The 22,118-nt window shown below is 37.5% G+C and overlaps 1 protein-coding gene across 1 annotated transcript; it reads left to right on the top strand.

The window, feature by feature from the left end:
- Nucleotides 1–1,849: 1,849 nt before the first annotated feature.
- Nucleotides 1,850–22,075, top strand: galnt16 (UDP-N-acetyl-alpha-D-galactosamine:polypeptide N-acetylgalactosaminyltransferase 16). Its single transcript, XM_079459206.1, has 15 exons — nucleotides 1,850–2,128; nucleotides 7,680–7,861; nucleotides 8,540–8,638; nucleotides 8,994–9,061; nucleotides 10,435–10,500; nucleotides 10,761–10,882; nucleotides 12,973–13,060; nucleotides 17,268–17,352; nucleotides 17,456–17,559; nucleotides 18,116–18,242; nucleotides 18,329–18,421; nucleotides 18,518–18,601; nucleotides 18,714–18,837; nucleotides 18,998–19,114; nucleotides 21,018–22,075. Exons 1-15 carry the CDS (start codon nucleotides 1,970–1,972, stop codon nucleotides 21,159–21,161), a joined length of 1,662 nt encoding a protein of 553 aa, XP_079315332.1. The 5' UTR covers nucleotides 1,850–1,969; the 3' UTR covers nucleotides 21,162–22,075.
- Nucleotides 22,076–22,118: the final 43 nt, after the last annotated feature.

Below are 22,118 nucleotides of genomic sequence, written 5' to 3'. Positions count from 1 at the left end.
ATACGTTAAAAAGAACTTGGAAAAAAGTAGGTAAGTAAGGTACTAGATCTTCTTCCAAAGTATCCAAAGTCTTGCGTTCCTTATTGCAAAGACTTCAGTGTTTAGCCGGCTACCCCGAGGTGTCTGGCTAACATTTCATTGTATCTCTGATATGAAGAGTTTAGCTTCGCTAGAGTCACCTGTCCCAAGTACATTGGTCATAGGAGACTCAATTTTAAGACACTTGCAGGTGGAAAAACAAGCCAATGTTAGTGGTTTTCCGGGGGCCAGAGCATCTGTCAGTAGATCCAAACTGAAAGTGTTGACTGATTCTAAACGCAAGATGTCGCCACTCATCACAGTTTGCTATTAATAACATTATAGAGTTGTGTAAATAATATGCAAAAACACTGACAGACTGTAATGTTCCCAAGCCCCCTCCCTGCTATCAAGGAAAGAAGACACATCGTCGATTAATATCATTGCACGACTGGATGTTGGCGTGGTGTTCTGATAATGTGATCAAGAGGTGGTCTCCATCCCTCCCATGTAGGATATGTCATCTTTTCTAATAAACTGACCGGTAATCTTCGTAGGGTAAGAGTCTGCTGTTTTCGGGCTGAAAGACCCCTAGAGGCCCCCCTTGGGGTTCTGGTTAGTTTTTTGTATTTGGCAGTGCTTTCACCTGTGCCTTGTAACTTTTGTTCGTATTTAAGCTGCTCTTTGCCTCAGTTTTTTGTTCAGTGTTTGACATGCAGTGACCGAGCATTGGTCAACCTGTTTGTATTGACTTTTTGGAAATGTGAGATTTACTTTTTGATTTGTGAACTTACCTTTTGGATTTGCCTTTGAACATTGGCCGCATTTACCTTGCGCACACATGGCCAAGAAAAACACAGACATCAGTTTCACTCACCGCGTGCGGTTCACATATGATTTGACTGTGGTAAGGAAGGCGGGACGAGAGCCGTGAAGCGGGGCCGGTGGCGCGAGTGATAGTTGGAATAAGCGGTGCGCGCACCGGTCCCGCATATCTCACGGAGGAGATCGGGAGCTTTAGTGGACGAGCGGCAGGACCGTTGCCGAGAGATGACCGGGTCTGGACTTTATGTTGTGTCTTATTGTTAGTTTTATTGTTCGCCAGTTCCCGCCTCCTTCCTTCCCTTTTATGGAACTTCGTTACAGTGACGTAACGATTCTTCATGGTCGAAAAAAACTTTCCGAAACCTGTACGAACACTGGGGGAGTGTATCGTGCACAGAAATACTACGTCATAGGTCCAACTCGTTTTTTGACCATGTTAAACATGATAAGACACGTTTAACATTGTAAAGAAGTCAGAATGCATGACACACCGTTGCAACACCCATTTAACATAAATATAACAACATAAATATTGATGAAAGTTAACAATTATTTATTATATTACTCTTTAACAATACAATACAACAAAACCATTATATACAAAATATCATTATATTGTGTGGTCATGATCGTTGTATGTTTAATTTCCGAGAAATAGTTTGGTTAGTCTCTTTTTAAATGAAAGAAAAGAATCAAATCTTCTATCATCTGCTTTTTAATGCATTTCAATTCATATCTGTTTCATACCGTATAAATCAGTATCTAATACTACAATATGTATGTATAACAGTGTTATTTAGTATAAATATGATTGCTTTTGACCCTTTATTCGTCTCATTATTATGGTTGGGTATCGTTAGAATTTTCTCGAGTTGAAGAGTTTCAATGTGGTATTCATTGTAAAAAATAAACTGTAGCCTATTGTTTCTTTAAGCCAACAAGGAGAGATGATTTCAGCTTTGGCGGGCGCTAGGACCTGCGCGCTCCCCGACAGAGATCCACTCGATCAGAGTCTGGAGAGGCTGTCGACTGCGCACGGCTTCATCCTCCGCATCATCCTCATCATCATCACCAGTGCGCGCATCAGCGACAGCAGACGGATCCCAGACGCGCTCAAGAGCCGCACATGATGCGCAGGGTTCGGGCCAACGCCATCCTCATCCTCACCGTGGCCTGGATCCTGGGCACCTTTTATTACCTGTGGCAGGACAGCAAAGCATCCTCATCCTCCCATCTGAAAAAGTCTTCCTCCGGGAGGCTGGAGGAGCGAACTCTGCCTCTCATCGTAAGTCGTGATGAAAATCTCGCCGTTATTGCATTGCACGCGTTTTCAGATGCGTGTGCGCGCGTTATGTCAAGACATGGAATGCGTGTGCGTGCGTGCGTGCGTGCGTGTGTGCGTGTGTGCGTGTGTTTGTCTGCCCGTGATGTCAGGTGCATGTAAGATGCTTTCTCTTAAGCCACCTGCAGCTGTGTTTGTGTGGTCAGTCATTCGTGTGTATAACATAACATTCGTGTTTATAGATGACAAATACAGTAATGGCGATATGTGTATATGTAAGGGATGCTGCTGTGAAGATGCTGATGTTGCTGTTTATCGTCTCCAGGATGAATCTGCTGTACTGTTTTAACACAAATAGAAAAAAATCTCTCAATAAACGTTATCAATATTAAACAAATATCCTGCACAACACATCGAAACGATCGTGATATTGTGACATACAGATTTGTTTTATGGACTGCAATAGTAAATCGTGGCTTATCTGTTTTCCACGAAAGAATATTAAAAGTGTATGTTTATTACATAAAATCCTTTAAATTCAGTTTTGACATATGTTTTATCTATAAGTGAAATTGATTTGACTTTTTCCCTGTTATATTTTCCTCAACATTGTGCTGCACTAGTTGGAAACATGGCTGGCAGAACATATCAGAACATAGCTTTGTATACTGTGCTAGGCTTTAATGGACTAGTTTGATGCACTTATGTATGTTGTTATAATTGCTTCCAATGTTTCCTCATCTGTAAGTCGCTTTGGATAAAAGTGTCTGCCAAATGACTAAATGTAAATGTACATATCATTCCTTTCATGCACTTAAAAAATACACTGATATTTACTTAAACAAATTATGATGGTAACAATATCAAACAAGGCATTTAACGCATATTTTGAACGCAATAATCCATGAATAAATCAAGACAAAATGATTCAAGCGCATCACATGACAAACCTAAAATATCAAGAAGAAATACTAACTTGAGCATCGGAGTTAACTTCTTGATCTTATTTTAACTTCAGTACAGTAATAGGTTTTATTTTTTACAACATATATGATGTGCAAGTTAGCTGAGAGTTGTCTTAGTACTGTCCTTCGCACCGAAACACGTCCTGCTCTCTCATGACCAAAGCAAAGCACCACTTTTCCAACGATGGTAAGCACGCAACTCCAAAAGAACTAACAGAATGTCTTCTAAATCTTAAAGACAACTGAACAATAAACACTATCAAGTCGTAGTTGTTGCACATGAGTTTTAAAGGACATAAAATAGTCACAAAAATGACTCCTAATGTGGTCACTTACAAAGCGTGCTGGGAACTCTTAATTCACTGCTCAGTTAGGGAAATGAACTTAAAGAATTCACGTAGTCCCGCCACAAAAGAATGAAGTAAAGATCCAAGTTTAAGTTGGTTGAACATGATCAAACGAAGTTGAATCTACTCAATAATTCGAGATTTGTTCTTTAAAGTTAACATCAATTTAGGTGAAAAGAACAAGAACACAATTGTATTATGGTAAAGTTTACCAAGTTCATTTCACGAAAACCTACTACGACGCAGAATCATTTTTTGGTCATCAATAGAATGTTTTTTCTTGAAAGGTGCTTTTATTTCTGTCTGGTAGCAAAACATGAATGCGGTAGAATATAAAGCGTGTTATTGTGGTCTTCTGTAATGTGATTCTAATCTAACAGCATTCCATGAATCGGATACGATCCTGTGGGCTGAACTGACATTTCTGCAGGGGTTTTCATTTGAAATGGGTGAAATAACCTCCAACAGGTCATGTTGTTCCGCAGGATTCTTACATGACATGCATGCTGGATACAGAAAAGTGAAATAAAGCGTCTACATGGTGTAACGCTCGTCAAAGTATTCCATAGCCGATGAAAAGTAGGTACATTTCTCTCAGTTCGTGGATGTAATTCTCAGCATGTGGTTGTTAGTTTTTGACATCTGTAATTGTAAAACAAATCTGCTCAAATTGTATCATTCTGGGTTTCTGGGACATTTGGAGGAGATGTGAGGCGGCCGGACTGAAGGGCAGATGTTTGTTGTTTGGTTTCTCCTCGCAGTTTGACGCCACATTCGGCAGGTAGAAGGGAAACGCTTTGATTCCTCAACCGTCTGCCACAGAGAATCTGTGATGCGTGTTGGGATTCCTCGAATGCGGAAATATGCACTTGTATTTTTGCATTGTTGCAGGAGAGAGAATACGCAGATGAATTCTGTATCTTTGTGCTTTGTCCTGTATCTCCATGGCAACGGAGCATCACTCCAAGCCACAGGCACACGTGACGGACACTGATGTGACTCATGAGAAACCAAAATACAGCCGTGTGTTTACTTGAACACTGTAAAGCACCATTCGAACCCCCTTTTTTATACATCCTGCTGCGTTTGGGGAAGTGTATAAAATGTAGCCTGCAGTTTCCTGATATTTACAAATAAATCTTATTAAGGGTTCACTTCAGTCATGTCATTGAAAACCTGTATGTCTGGAAAACACAAAAGACGATATGTTGAACAACGTTGGTAACCAAACATCACTGGACTGCATTGACTTCCATTGTGTGGACACAAAACCACTGAGACATTTCTCAAAATACCATCTCTTAAACAACACACGGATGAATAAATGATGACAGAATATTTATTTTCGGGTAAACTGTCCCTTTAATAACAGCTTGTCATCACTGAAAGCATCAGATTTGTCCTCGTAGTGTCCATTAGTTGACCGCCGGCTGAATGCTCTCTGCTTTGAATGTAAATGACTCTTTTAGTTTTATATCATCTATAAAACGGTCAAGCACTCCGCAGTGGATCTTTTCACTCTATTAATGACAGAGGTGCATGAAAGTAAAACCTTAATGTGCGCAGATAAAATGCTTTAGCCGTTACTCAAGCTGAGCTTTTATTGAGACAGTCTCTGAAGCATCGTATTGCACAACGCATTTATTTATCTTCCCCGAGCCAACGGCGCATTTCCCTCCCTCTCCTCCGGCCTCCGTGCATCCATCTCCTCGCCTGATATGCATTTTAGGAGAGAAACGAATACTACAATATCAGTACAAACGTCCCTGTGATGTTCTGCTGAGAAAAGTCACGTATGTCATGCTGTCAAGCACGTGTATTTAGGTGATAGTATTTGACGTGTTTCTCGCAGTGCGCAGTGTTCGTTTTTGGCACCGCGCGGTTCCCAGCATCATTTATGGGTTACGTCATTGCACACACTGATAGTAGTGTAGGTCTGTGCATGGCCTGGTCAGATTTGTTGTTTAAAACAGCCAAGGAGCTTGGACACACGCAATTCAAACCAGATGTGCGTGTCAGGAATCTCTTCGGCACTGCCAAAACAATTGTTCAGAATGAGAGTTGCGTTTATTGTTATATACTCTTATTATATCCAATACATACAGTACAACCCTATTATAGGATTTAGAAGTCTGTCTGTTTCTTGAATTCTCAGATAGACGTCAGCATGCGGTCACAGAGTCGTGTTTATTTGTCAAACTCCCCACGTGAAGTTACACAGACACAAACATGCTTTATTCCTCCTTAATTAAACATTCTTTAAGTTGGTTTATTCTCTGCTGATGGGACTGAATGTCTCTAAGCAGAAAAGTTTATTTTAGTATATCCTGTCTTCCATGAAACTCACTGAAGGCCGTATGTCACGTCTTTGGCTCTATTTTAGCATTTTTTAACAAACCTGTGTAGTCTATGGCGGTATTTGATGAGTACGTTAAGCAACAGACAATTATTTGTTTTAATATTATAAAACAAAGTGCGTTTTTGCCAAATGCAAAGATGTAACACTGTCCAATACTTTGTGATATTGTGTGAATTGTGAACGTCGGTGAACGCATTAGCTAACATGGAGTAACAGTGCTTCACAATACTTTATTCATCTTAGATTATATGCATTTGACTATTTACTCAAACAAATGCATTGCATCTCTTAACTTTTAATGCACAATGAATTATCAAGAACAACAGTCTTTGTATTAATAAATGCTAAAACTATATTGCTCATCATGTTGCGTTAGCTTATGCATTCACTAATGTTAAATGTTAACTTTATTGTCACTAATACAGTATTCTGATCATTTATTTATGATAAATAGTAATTCTATTATATATATATATAATTGAAATAAATAAAAAAGAATTAATAGAAGTTCTATTAAAAGTCAAATCATGTTTGTCTTAAATGATGTTATATCGATGACACAGATAAAGGTTTAACGTGGTTTTGAGAGAGTGGTCTCTGTGTCTGTTTTCTGCAGACATGTCCCGTCATAGCCGGAGACAAATGCATCTCATCTGGTTTCCTCATGGATTTAAACACGAGGACTCATTTTAAGTCCATTTTTATAAGGTGACATACAGTAGTTTTACTGTGTTTTCAGAATTCAGAATCATCTGCTGTCTGTAAGCGTACTGTACTGCAGCGGGGGGATTTCTGGAGCATCTTTGTTTTCACCGTAAATCAACAAGATCAATAAATGGACGATATCTCCAGCTGCAGTTGAGTCTTTTAAATGCAGGAAGTTATTGTCTGTTTATTCTGATCACTTCGGTCAATCCAGACTTTGTGTCTGAACGTCCGAGGGCTGAAAATGATTATTTGGTCAAAATAATGCTGTAATGTCGTTCACTTTTAGTTTGCGTTCAGTAGCAGAGCACCATTCATTTCTTCAGACCGGTCAAAACTCACTGTTTTATCTCCAGGTTAAAGTATCGTAAAAAAGAGCTTGTTCGAACAAAGGGGCTAGTTGTCACATTGAGATGTTTCTGTTTTTGAATCTTTTATTTCAGTTTCCTATTATTGTCCCCTGGACAGCATTTCAATTTTTCATATTTTTCGTAAAGTGTCAGTAACAACTAATAATATGTAACTTTTCCCATAAAATCCATTCTAGATGTTTATTGAAGTGTGCTATTAGTATTTTTCTTTTAAAAGAAAAAAGCATTTTATGTACTTCTCAGAAATATACTTGAAATATCACTTGCCTGTATACTGACAGAAAAGTATATTTGGACTATACTATATATCTAGATCGAGATATAGTTCAAATCTACTTTAAGTATTTGTTTTAGGTGCATTAAATTTGAATTGTAAAAATGAATACCTAAGTTGAAAGATGCAAAGATAATACTTGAATAGTGAACAATATCTATGTTAAGTTTCCGTATCTAGTTGTTTACTGAGAGTACACTTCCTTGTATATTGATATTAATGTACTTTATACATATAGTGTGCTTGAAATAAACACACATTTAAATCAAGTATTCTTAATGAAATTGACACGAAGTCATCAACTAAATAAAATGGATCTTTTATTTCTCAGGAAAATGTGTGGAAGTTCTCGCTTGCAGACAACACTTATAATGCGACTCCACCCTGCGAAGTATCCACTTGAGTAATGTGACAACTTGCCCCTCTGCCCTCTGTGTTTTTCTTATGCAGCTGCTTATGAAAACCAATCGCTTTCCCTTCACATGAGCGGGTCATTCAGAATGTGTAATTCAGTCTCTCTCTCTCTTTGTCAGGTGACCCATGCACCGAACGGCGAGCAAGCAGGTCAGCTTTTGGGCTTGTTTGATGAAAAGGCTTTTCTTGCCAGTAAGCAGCTGAAAGCTGGTGAAGATCCATACAGAGAACATGCGTTCAACCTGCAAGAGAGCGACCGGCTGGGCAGCGAGCGCACCATCAGAGATACACGACATTATAGGTCAATCGCACACACATGACCTCATCGGCGCTTTTTTTGAAACCGGTCCATTTTATGAGTGTGAAGCAAACAGCCATTTTCGTTTGGACCGGGATGAAATGAGCATTACGTCATTGGCAGCTCCACACAAACAAAACTACAAAAAACTACACAACTCAAACACACATTTTCATATAGGTCTACACTTTTCCCACGGGTCGAATGTTCTTTTATTGCAGTTTTTCTACAGCGCTCCGGTTAACGTACAGTTATGTATAGAAATGCATTTTGTAGAACTCCAACCAAATCTGTCCGGCTAAATCCATCTGGTTTTGATTAAGGTGGTGAGCTGAAGTATATTTAAAGGAGTAGTTCAGACCAAAATGAAAAATCGTTTTTCTTTCTTTAACGGGACTAACCTGAAACCCCCAAAAATCACATCCATCCACCGTTAAAGTAATCCAAATGACTCCAGAGGGTTATTAAATGTATTCTAAAGTGAAATGATACAAAACCAGAACAAATAGATCAAACCGTCAAAATGCAGCGACACTGATAACTTCAAATCTCATTGCATGTCATATTTTGATATATCGTATTTGAAATGTGCTTTTTGGAGCTAAAGAGAATGTAAATTTTTGTGTGAACTATTCCTTTAATATCGATGAAACGTCAATGTCTCATTTTCCGTCTCCACAGATGTGCCTCCGTGCTCTTTGACCCTGACTTGCCGCCCACCAGCATCATCATCACGTTTCACAACGAGGCTCGCTCCACCCTGCTGCGTACTATTAAAAGGTAACAAACTAAAATAAACATATGGTTGGAAAAATACATATATCTGTTAAAGTACGATGGTGAGAGAATTTTCATTTTGGGGTGAACTACTCCTTTATAGTGAAACTTCTAAGGATGATGTATCCACTGATTGTAAGTGACATGTTTTAGGATACGCTCCCATAAAGGTAACAGGTAATTGGATGAAGTTAAATACTTGGCACCTGTTTAAGCCCTCAGGTCAGCATGAGCTTTACAGCCCACAGTCACAACATAATAACGATTTCTTCAATGGAGCTTTTCTTGATAAAACACATTTGTGTGATTCACAATGTCGAGCGTTTGTCATTTTTCCGTTATCTGATTTTTGTTTTAGTGTGTTGATGAAAAGCCCATCTCATCTTATTCAGGAGATCATTTTGGTCGATGACTTTAGCTCCGGCCGTAAGTACACCTTCATTTCGCACATACAGTACATACGCGTGTTGGGTGTCCATGCTTTATGATAGACGTAATGTCTTTAATACCCCTTCCAAACCATCGCGCAAACCTTTATGCATTCTTGCATATTCATCATTTGGTTTGTTGAAGAATTCACGTCCATCATATGGACCTCTGGCCGGATTTCAGGTTCTCAAGTGTTCCTAAATGTTGATTTATGTGTGTGTTTGAGTCAGACTGTTGTCATGGCGAAGAATACACACGGCACAATCACACTCGTAGTGATGAATGCTTCTAATGGAGACATAGAACTGGAAACTGGGATTTTCCATGTGTTGAGTGTGTGTTCAGACATTGGCATACATTCTCATTGGCACACACACGTAGGCACACGTACACATGCTACATGCTAGTCTGCCAAATGCCTAAATGTAAGTCACAAATTCCATCTGAAAACAAACCGTCTTGATCCGCGTATTCCTGAATGTTTATTATCAGATTTTTAGTTGAATTACTGTACCACTGTCACATTAGCCGGAGATGTGGGGACGGGGATATGCATCGGTCTGAATCTCTGCCAGGCTGTACACTGTAGCTGCGGTGTTGTCTTTCTGCCCGCGCCGTCTGTGTTTTAGAGAATACGGCCGCGCAGCGAGGTGTGAAAATCTGCAGGCAAATGAACTTTGGTGTCCGTTGAATCCTGTTAATGCTGGCTTTAACAAGACCACTGAGCTCTGCTTTTATCAGCAGCACCATGTGAAAAAAGCTCTGAAGACCTCAGTGTTTGGACACATGCAGATCCCTGAACAATAAAGTACTACAAAAACTACAAATTCAAACCTCATTCAAACAAAGGAACAGTAATTCCGGTTTTCGCTGTCATGCTAGGCGTGTCTTTTAAACTATTAACTTTTTAAGTGATTCAATCTTACGTAAAAAATGAGACGTTTTTGTGCCACTGCATTGAACAGCTTTGCCCTGTTGTTACTATTGACAAAGGCAAGACTTCCCAATAAGCATGCAAAGAAAAAGTTCAGTTTCGACAGCGACGTTTTAATGGAAATAAATCTGATACTTTATAAATCTGAATCTGAGTTCAGCGTGAACAGTCCCGTTGAAATTCAAGTGATTTTTACATCATACTTGTTTATCATTCGTGAACTGGACTATATATGTATTGCACAAAAAATATGAAAATATGAATGCATAGCATATGAGAAATCAGGGGGGTACCGCATACACAATGCACAATTTGATATAATACACAATATTGGGTTAGCGATCACGATAGTATTATTATAATAAGCTCTAATCTGTACAGGTTACAGGTATTTGAATGCCTCCCTATCTCTATCTCCCTCTCTCTCTGTCTGCAGCTGAAGAATGCCGGCTGCTCTCTCAGATCCCAAAGGTGCGCTGTCTGCGCAACGAGCGCAGAGAAGGTACGTGTGTGAAATGAGAGTTCAGCAATCACACGGATGCAGTTCATAGCAAAATATGAATTACAGCATCTCTCAGACCGCAATAGCCACAGAACAGCTGTCCTCTTGTGCAACACTTAAAGCAACAGATCGCCCCGAAACTAGCAAATAAGTGAGGCGCGTAATTGAGTTCTGATGGCGAAATGAATGAAAGTCTTGAAATAGAAAATGGCGTGAAATACACTAAAATGTAATGTTGTTTTGGGCTGCGTATCGATCAGGTCTCATCAGGTCTCGCGTGAGAGGAGCGCAGGCGGCCTCAGCCTCCATCCTGACGTTCCTGGACAGCCACTGTGAGGTGAACACAGACTGGCTCCAGCCCATGATCCAGAGAGTTAAAGAGGTGTGTCATCTGCACAACACGCGTCACCGCTCGCTGGCTCTTCTCTCTCGCCGTGTGACGTGTTTCGAGAGTTATTAATGAGTCACGAATGATCTGAATCCAGACTGAGGGACATTTTTCCCAGAATCAGAGAGAGAGACAAAGGCAGTTTGTCTTCTCACAGCTGCACCGTATCTCTCTCGCTCTTCTTAAATCATCAAGAGATTATCTTCATCCTCTGCTTTTTCCTCCACAAGAGCTCACGAGCCTTAAAAAACGAAAAAGTATTCGCACAAATGCTGGTTTAAGAGTGTAGACACAGGACACGTGCATTATGTTAGCATGGTTTTAGTCGATAGCTTTATTTGTATGACGCTTTTGACAATTTTCATTGTCACAAAGCAGCTGTACAAGAAAACATTGACTATAAGCAAAACATATAAGGTCAAAACACAGGTCAAATATCAGACAGACTATAAATTCCTATATGCAGAGTTAATTAAATAAAACTATAAAATTCTAGCAGCCCCCTCGGACAGGCAAACAACAATACTGCAAAACAGTATGCAAACGGTGGCGAGGAACCCAAAAAACCTCGGAGGGAAACCAGGCCTAACCAGGGGATTCCAGTTCCCCTCTGGCAAACGCTGCTTTCCCCTCTGGCAAACGACAGTGCTTGCACAACAAGGCAAAATAAAAAAATAGTTAGATTTAAGATTATCATAAATAATTTTGTAGAGTCGCCACGTCCTTCAAATTGTCCAGCTTTATCATCACAGCATTTGTCAGGTCTGGGCATGGACTGCGTCCTGCCAGCTCTAGTAACCCTGGAACAATGAGACAAGACTGGCTGAGAGTAGAGTGTTAGTGTCATGTAATATGTAGGAGCTATTAATATGGTTTTACATTTATTTGTTTGGTTTTGTGCTTATTGCTTATCTGTGTCTGCCCCTTTAACACCCTAGCAGCCAAATAGCAGCGTCCTGACCCCATAGGTCATTTAAAACCTCCTACTGTAGGTTTAAAAATATTTGTTTCTAGTATGGGTTTTATATCTTGTTTTGGCATTATCATTGTCAGATGTGTTTTGATATGTTTGGTTATTGTTATTGTTTTGATATAATTCTAATATTTATTATCCAAAACAATTAGATTGACAACTGTTGTGACAACTGACACAGTGTAAAGATGCCATTGGGGCATTTTGTCTCAAGAGGCAACATCTACATCTAAAGAACTTATACACCAAAGGATTTGCAAAAGTATACCGACCCTGCGAAATTTACACAGGGGTTGAAAGTGTAACATTTATTTTATTTATTGTTTTATTTAATTGGATGTTTTTAAACAGTCAGACTTCTGTGTCTGTGTCCCAGTCATTCATAAAATGTGAGCTTCAATGTCGTGTGACAGATTATCCAAAGAAGAACCACAAATGTAAAAATAATTGTAAAACATTCGCATTGTAAAAGACTTTTAACATGTTCTTGTTAAAAGTAAGTGAGGGAAGGGTGAAATTGACCCGGATATTTGTTTGCGAGACCACAAGTAATAACATAATACCCTTTGAATAATTTAAAGTACCAGGTACATAAATATTTCACAGGAAAAGTGGAGGATGGATTTCAAATATATCAAAGTTTTTCCATCTTACAGCCTCACTGTACCGTTCTACAAGCACACTGTTGTTTTGTAAGGGTGGGAATCGTGGTCTGGTGACAGACCCTCATTAGCCGCTGTAATGTATGAAACTGCGGTGTATGGGATGTGTTGCAGATGGCGGTCTGGTTTTACCCCACCCATACTAAATCTCTCCAGAGTTCAGAATCTTCACAGTTTGTGCCAAGTCTAATTGAAACCACTCGTCTTCTTATACGGTTGTAATATAAACTTCTCCAGCACAAGTTTTTTTATGGGACACACTTGCTTACATGCTCATAAATTGTTTTCTGTATGTAGTGTATATTCACCAAGAGTCACGTTGACAAGAGATTTCATGTTTTCGTGTTGATGTGTAGCTCAGGTTATTCAGGGACATTTTCCACATAGATGATCAGTAATAGTTTTCTAAAAGTTTAATGACGTATAGTGTCTTGTGGTTTGTGTTGTAGGATCACACTCGTGTCGTCAGTCCTATCATTGATGTCATCAGTCTGGATAACTTTGCCTATCTGGCCGCATCTGCAGACCTGAGGGGAGGTGAGAGAGCTCAACATCTGAAGATCTCATCGTGTGTGTGTAACCAGTGGATCAGCACAGAGTTTAATGTCCTAAATGTCTCCATTATTTGAAGATCAAAAAACCTTTTCTTCAATTTTCTGTTCCTTAGATTTTTCTCCTAAAAGTAATGTTAGTAATATCATTGGAATTCTAGTGTAATCTCAGTAATAACATTGGAATTTTAATAATTCCAGTATAATCTCAATTGTATATGAGTAAATTCATTATATTAGTGTAATCTCAATTCTGTGTAATCTCAGTTAATATTAGTGTAATCTCAGTAATGTGTAATCTCAGTAAATTCATTATATTAGTGTAATCTCAATTCTGTGTAATCTCAGTGATATTAGTGTAATCTCAGTAATATTAGTGTACTCTCAGTAATATTAGTGTAATCTCAGTAATATTAGTGTAATCTCATTGTAATCTCAGTGATATTAGTGTAATCTCAGTAAATTCGTTATATTAGTGTAATCTCAATTCTGTGTAATCTCAGTAATATTAGTGTAATCTCAGTAATGTGTAATCTCAGTAAATTCATTATATTAGTGTAATCTCAATTCTGTGTAATCTCAGTAATATTCGTGTAATCTCAGTAATATTAGTGTAATCTCAGTAATGTGTAATCTCAGTAAATTCATTATATTAGTGTAATCTCAATTCTGTGTAATCTCAGTAATATTAGTGTAATATCAGTAATGTGTAATCTCAGTAAATTCATTATATTAGTGTAATCTCAATTCTGTGTAATCTCAGTAATATTAGTGTAATCTCAATTCTGTGTAATCTCAGCAATATTAGTGTAATCTCAGTAATGTGTAATCTCAGTAAATTCATCATATTAGTGTAATCTCAATTCTGTGTAATCTCAGTAATATTAGTGTAATCTCAGTAATGTGTAATCTCAGTAATATTAGTGTAATCTCAGTAATATTAGTGTAATCTCAGTAATATTAGTGTACTCTCAGTAATATTAGTGTACTCTCAGTAATATTAGTGTACTCTCAGTAATATTAGTGTAATCTCAGTGATATTAGTGTAATCTCAATTTTGTGTAATCTCAGTAATATTAGTGTAATCTCAGTAATGTGTAATATTAGTGTAATCTCAGTAATGTATAATCTCAGTAAATTCATTATATTAGTGTAATCTCAATTCTGTGTAATCTCAGTAATATTAGTGTAATCTCAATTCTGTGTAATCTCAGTAATATTAGTGTAATCTCAGTAAATTCATTATATTAGTGTAATCTCAATTCTGTGTAATCTCAGTAATATTAGTGTAATCTCAATTCTGTGTAATCTCAGTAATATTAGTGTAATCTCAGTAAATTCATTATATTAGTGTAATCTCAATTCTGTGTAATCTCAGTAATATTAGTGTAATCTCAGTAATGTGTAATCTCAGTAAATATATTATATTAGTGTAATCTCAATTCTGTGTAATCTCAGTAATATTAGTGTAATCTCAGTAATATTAGTGTAATCTCAATTCTGTGTAATCTCAGTAATATTAGTGTAATCTCAGTAAATTCATTATATTAGTGTAATCTCAATTCTGTGCAATCTCAGTAATATTAGTGTAATCTCAGTAATGTGTAATCTCAGTAAATTCATTATATTAGTGTAATCTCAATTCTGTGTAATCTCAGTAATATTAGTGTAATCTCAGTAATATTAGTGTAATCTCAGTGATATTAGTGTAATCTCAATTTTGTGTAATCTCAGTAATATTAGTGTAATCTCAGTAATGTGTAATCTCAGTAATATTAGTGTAATCTCAGTAATATTAGTGTACTCTCAGTTATATTAGTGTACTCTTAGTAATATTAGTGTACTCTCAGTAATATTAGTGTAATCTTAGTGATATTAGTGTAATCTCAATTTTGTGTAATCTCAGTAATATTAGTGTAATCTCAGTAATGTGTAATATTAGTGTAATCTCAGTAATGTATAATCTCAGTAAATTCATTATATTAGTGTAATCTCAATTCTGTGTAATCTCAGTAATATTAGTGTAATCTCAATTCTGTGTAATCTCAGTAATATTAGTGTAATCTCAGTAAATTCATTATATTAGTGTAATCTCAATTCTGTGTAGTCTCAGTAATATTAGTGTAATCTCAATTCTGTGTAATCTCAGTAATATTAGTGTAATCTCAGTAAATTCATTATATTAGTGTAATCTCAATTCTGTGTAATCTCAGTAATATTAGTGTAATCTCAGTAATGTGTAATCTCAGTAAATATATTATATTAGTGTAATCTCAATTCTGTGTAATCTCAGTAATATTAGTGTAATCTCAGTAATATTAGTGTAATCTCAGTAATATTAGTGTAATCTCAGTAATATTAGTGTAATCTCAATTCTGTGTAATCTCAGTAATATTAGTGTAATCTCAGTAAATTCATTATATTAGTGTAATCTCAATTCTGTGTAATATCAGTAATATTAGTGTAATCTCAGTAATGTGTAATCTCAGTAAATTCATTATATTAGTGTAATCTCAATTCTGTGTAATCTCAGTAATATTAGTGTAATCTCACTAATATTAGTGTAATCTCAGTAATATTAGTGTACTCTCAGTAATATTAGTGTAATCTCATTGTAATCTCAGTGATATTAGTGTAATCTCAATTTTGTGTAAACTCAGTAATATTAGTGTAATCTCAGTAATGTGTAATCTCAGTAAATTCATTATATTAGTGTAATCTCAATTCTGTGTAATCTCAGTAATATTAGTGTAATATCAGTAAAGTGTAATCTCAGTAATATTAGTGTACTCTCAGTAATATTAGTGTACTCTCAGTAATATTAGTGTAATCTCAGTGTAATCTCAGTGATATTAGTGTAATCTCAGTAATATTATTGTACTCTCAGTAATATTAGTGTAATATCAGTGTAATCTCAGTAATATTAGTGTACTCTCAGTAATATTAGTGTACTCTCAGTAATATTACTGTAATCTCAGTGTAATCTCAGTGATATTAGTGTAATCTCAGTAATATTAGTGTACTCTCAGTAATATTAGTGTAATCTCAGTAATATTCGTGTACTCTCAGTAATATTAGTGTAATCTCAGTGTAATCTCAGTGATATTAGTGTAATCTCAATTTTGTGTAATCTCAGTAATATTAGTGTAATCTCAGTAATGTGTAATCTCAGTAAATTCATTATATTAGTGTAATCTCAATTCTGTGTAATCTCAGTAATATTAGTGTAATATCAGTAATGTGTAATCTCAGTAATATTAGTGTAATCTCAGTGTAATCTCAGTAATATTAGTGTACTCTCAGTAATATTAGTGTAATCTCAGTAATATTAGTGTAATCTCAGTAATATTAGTGTACTCTCAGTAATATTAGTGTAATCTCAGTGTAATCTCAGTAATATTAGTGTAATATCAGTAATGTGTAATCTCAGTAATATTAGTGTAATCTCAGTGTAATCTCAGTAATATTAGTGTACTCTCAGTAATATTAGTGTACTCTCAGTAATATTAGTGTAATCTCAGTGTAATCTCAGTAATATTAGTGTAATCTCAGTAATATTAGTGTACTCTCAGTAATATTAGTGTAATCTCAGTGTAATCTCAGTAATATAAGTGTAATCGCAATTATGTGTAATCTCAGTAATATTAGTGTAATCTCAGTAATGTGTAATCTCAGTAAATTCATTATATTAGTGTAATCTCAATTCTGTGTAATCTCAGTAATATTAGTGTAATCTCAGTAATATTAGTGTAATCTCAGTAATATTAGTGTAATCTCAATACTGTGTAATCTCAGTGTAATCTCGGATATATCAGTGTATTCTCACGATTGTAATAGTGTAATCTTAGTGTTATTTAAGTAATCTGAGTGTATTTTCAGTGTTAAGTGTTAGTCATTTCATGTGTATTTTTTGTGTAATCTGTGTAATGTCTGTGTACCATTACTGTAATCTCAGTGTAATCTAAGTATAATATTAATGTAATCTTAATAACCTCAGTGTAACACCGCTACTCTTTTGTATCAGAAAGACATTATGCAGAAGTTAACAGCTACTTTAACTGTGCTCGGATTTGCCAAGATATGTGAAAGGGAAGTCAGTCAAAAGCCTGCAAGCTCTTGAGCTTTGAAAGGGTGACATCTGATCATTAAAGTTTTTCTGAGTGTACTGTTTGTGCTTCTCTCTTCTGCTGCAGGATTTGACTGGAGTTTACATTTCAAGTGGGAGCAAATTCCTATAGAACAGAAAATGGCAAGAAATGACCCCACTCAACCAATAAGGTCTCGCTCTCTTCGAAATACAACATATATTATGAAAAGTGTGTATAATGTACAGATGATACTGGGAAATATCTGTCTACTAACAGCTGTCATATTCTTGTAGGACTCCAGTCATTGCTGGAGGAATCTTTGTAATGGATAAAGGCTGGTTCAACCACCTGGGCCAGTATGACACTCACATGGACATATGGGGTGGTGAGAACTTTGGTAAGTCCAGTGTTGAACTTATATACCCTGTGACCTCTCTACTGTTCTAGGTGGTTGCCAGTGAGTTGCTAATGTTTCTTAGGTGGATGCTAGGGCATTGCTGTGGGGTTACTAGGTTGTTGGTGTACCGGGCCAAGACAAAAGAACACTATCACAATAATTTACAAGCCACTAATCCTGAGAGTGAGGCTTGATGTAGTGAGTTATGTCTCTATGTTCGTGTTGACCTCGGTTGAACTGTTTGAATCGTGTGTTTTGTGAAAGATAAAGCTGCTGGTTTTGCTCCAGCTGTCAGATGTGATTAACAGTTGCTTTCCAAAAAGCGACGGCACGTGAAAAACGTACAGGGAAGATCTTTCCGAAAGACAAGTCATAGAGAGCTGACTGAATGCCCAGGGTGGGATCAAGATAACTATGATCAGATTCTGTGTGGGGGGATTTGGGTTCATGTTTGGAGCCCCCTGCTGGATAAAACAGATTCTTCCCTCTGTTATCGCGTTCTCGTCGCTCTTTCCTCATGTTGTGTAATATCTCCTTTCTTTGTTTGATGCGGTAGAGCTGTCGTTCAGAGTGTGGATGTGTGGCGGCAGTTTGGAGATTCTGCCCTGCAGTCGCGTCGGACACGTCTTTAGGAAACGTCACCCCTATGACTTCCCAGAGGGCAATGCGCTCACCTACATCAAGTAATTTGACCTTGACCTTTCCATCTGTCACTCATTCTGCCGTGAGGGGCAAGAGGTCTCTTACGGGTTCTCTGTGTGTGTTTCAGGAACACACGGCGAGCCGCTGAGGTCTGGATGGACGATTATAAGCAGTATTACTATTCTGCCAGACCGTCGGCACAGGGCAAGGCCTTCGGGAGGTCAGGCGTCTTTTATTAAGAAATTAAAAAGTGTTAATGAGAATAAATGTAAAAGAATGTCTAAGCTGCTGCTTGAATCCATTCTTCTCTTTGCAGTATTGCAGATCGTCTCACACTAAGACGGAAGTTGAACTGTAATTCGTTTCTCTGGTATCTTGAGAACGTCTACCCTGAGCTCAAGTAAGTCACGCCCACTGCCCTGTGTCTGTGATCTGATTGGCTGCCACACAAATCTAGACAAACGTTATATAACACTCTGCGTTATTATGTTGTGTTTATGTGTTTTGATAAGAATTCCAGAGCAGGAAGCTCCATACAGTCTCCTGAAACAGAACAGTTTGTGCCTGGAGAGTCACGGCACAGACAGTCTGGGTTTAGCTGAGTGTAAGAGTGTGCCATCCATACCTGCTTCACAGGTGACGCTTTAACTGTCTGTGTACGTGCGTGTGTGAAATGTTGTGATATAAAAATATTTAAAAAAATGTATACATCCATTTTTTATTTTGATATATACGTATATTAGCTCTTCATGCCTCCATCACTTAAACTCTCATTTGTGTGCAACGGTTTTGACAGAAGTGGACTCTGATTGAACCGCTGATCCATCAGAATGATCTGTGTTTGGCCATCACAGCTTTCACTGCAGGGTCAAAGGTCAGACTGGATCCCTGCAACACCAAAGAGTCTAAACAGGTGAGTGTCACGTGTGCCAGACGAAAAGACAACTGGGTTTTTATCAGCCATTTCGTTTGATGTCAATGTCAGAAGAATATCTTGAGTTTCTTTAGCTATTTGCACTTTTGGGATTGTGGATTTATTGAAATATAACTCCCTTGAAACATACTCACAGGTTTAACCGACCGGTTTATTCTAATAGGGTAATCTCCACCATCTGTTCACATGTGGTATTACAATTTTGTTATGATATAACTTTCGTGTTTTACTCGATATGTCAGTTTATATACATTTTATATTCAAATCAACATTCATATTAACAGATACATTCATAATTTATGTTAAAAGTATATCTAATTTTTTTATATTAAAGTTGAAAGTCTGGCTAAGAGGTTATATTAAAACCATTTGTCATACATAACAAGCCTTTTTAATGTGATATTTATATAAAATTGTACTGATAACCCTTGGTTCATAAAGTTCTTGTAATATCAATTATATAATTATATTAGGTTATTAGATTATATATATATTATATATAAGTTATATACATATAATTATAGATTATTAACACCTTATTATAGCTCTGTTCAGAAACCTTTAGACTATTTGACACATTTTATCATATAGAGTGCTGTGACGTACTGACGGTATACATTAAGCAAAGGTTGTGGGTTTGATGCCCAGGGAACGCGCATACTAATAATTCAGATATTGAATGCACTGTCGCTTTGGATAAAAGTGTCTTCCAATTACGCGAATGTAATTGTAAATAATGGGTACAGTTTATCTATACATTTTATTCCCTCGGATTGAAGACGTTCATCTATGAGCCCACTGCATATGTTTAATCTCACAGGCATTTGGCTGGTTTTCTTGTTTCTTATCAGCCTGACCTCTGATCCTGTACACTTATTCATGCTCTGTCTCTTTGTGCTGCCACGTAAAGTAAAGTACACACACCGAGTAGATTCACATACTAATTCCTGAGACACATCCCTCTCGGAGCATTAGGAGATGGGTTAGCTACACTATAACATGCATTGCATTTTGTTAGCAATTATCGTTCATGAAACGTACAGTATTATACTGTGTAATATTGCTTTTCTTTGCTATGTCAGCAGGAGAGAGATTCTCTGCTTGTCAGCACACACACACACACAGAGAGAGAGAGAGAGAGAGAGAGAGAGAGAGAGAGAGAGAGAGAGAGAGAGAGATAGAGAGAGAGAGATAGAGAGAGAGAGATAGAGAGAGAGAGAGAGAGATAGAGATAGAGAGAGAGAGAGAGAGAGAGAGAGAGAGAGAGAGAGAGAGAGAAAGATAACACAGCATATGTCAAGTTTGGCGAGATTAAACCCACTGACCTCACTTTGCGGCAGTCACACAAAGTGAGATGCCAGAACATTGCCGCTTTGGCTCAGTAAGGTTGCTTTGGCAACAGACACTGTATTTTATAATCTGATTAATTATTAAGAAAATCAATCAGAGCATTTTATCTGGCATTATAAACTATGAGGACTATGGAAACTATACAGTATAAACAACCTCTTCACCAAACGTACTCATTATTGAGCGAATAATTCTGACCATATACCATTAAAATGAATTACTACCAATTATTTGTACATTTGTCACTTTTTTGCAACTTCTAACATATATTTGCGGATTGCTTTCTGTGCATTTGTGAATTCATAAAATTGCTGTGAAGCTCTCTATATTTATTTGTGGATCATTGTCTGTTTAGTAATAAACTGAGCAGTTCGGCTCATAAACTGTATATAATAATCTTAAAAATTCTGATGTCTTTTGTCACTTTCCATTGTTTTGTATCATTTACATTAGTAAACACTGTTCCAGGCTCTATTGCATTATCTAATGACTGCATATGAAATGTAATCTTGATTTTCCCCCCACCCTGTAGAAATGGAGGCCCAGGGGTCCAGCGTTGCAGCATATGATCAGCGGCTTGTGTCTGGATAGCCAGCCCCCCTCGGGCCCACCGGTCATAGCACAGTGCCGCCCGCAAATGGCCAGCCAATCCTGGGAGCCGCAGCTGATCACCTGACTCCAGCGAAAAGCGCATGGGGAAGGAGGGGAAAGGGGAGGAGTTACATAAGGTTGCTGAACTGGAGGGGCTGTATGACCCGGAGGAAAACGTTTGCACTGTTTTAGTTAAAGGTGCCACTTTCAGAAGAATCCATCATGGCCTTGTCCAAATCCTTCTCACAGTTTCATCATGGAATAGCCGGAGAAATCAACAAATTGCTGCCAAATTGAGTCCAGAGAGGTGACATACCCAGTTTTCCATTTTCCAGACATGGCTGTGGAGTTCACAAGACCCTGGTTTTGTCAGTTTACTGGAGTGCTTTGTGACACCTTGGGTTTTTTTCTGAACGTTGGTTTAAGTTATCAGAAGCAAGAGAAAAGATGTATATAAATGCTCAAGACTCGAGAGCTGTATATTTCCTCATTCCCACCAACACAGTGGCGTCTGCAGCACAGGCTTTAATATCTCTTCTCATGGGGTCGGAAATGTGTCTCCATCACTGTAGAAAGGTTTCTGCTTGATTCGTTCAGTATTACATTGGGATAAAGTGCAATTCCTTGTGACTGCATCTACCATGGAAACGGATTCAGCACCAGCAAGACTTTGAGAGGTTTATAATAAACAAAAGTCAAAGATTAGCTGTAGCGAGCCGGCTTACTGAAGCCGTGATGGGCCAAAAATGTCAGCTGAAGGCTTAAATTGCATGGAAACACAATGAGATGAGTACATGGGTGCAAAGTGCTTGTAAAGAGTAAAGTTTCTGCATGGTCGGTACATCAACACAACGGCTAACATGTCAAGCCCAAAGACTGTTTTCTTCTGTCTTTTTTGTTTGCTTTTTGGATCTTTGTATTAACTTGAAGCCAACGTTTTTTTCATTTTCAACATGTGCTAGATAAATAAAGACTATTGTCAAAAACAGACAACGATCCAAAAAAATACTGTCCAAGTTTTCTTTATGCATTAATACATTTT

The sequence above is a fragment of the Barbatula barbatula genome (genome assembly GCF_947034865.1).
Source record: "Barbatula barbatula genome assembly, chromosome: 6".
NCBI classification, from domain to species: domain Eukaryota; kingdom Metazoa; phylum Chordata; class Actinopteri; order Cypriniformes; family Nemacheilidae; genus Barbatula; species Barbatula barbatula.
The sequence above is the reverse complement of the archived record's forward strand: the minus strand, read 5'-3'. Positions and strand labels throughout refer to the sequence as shown.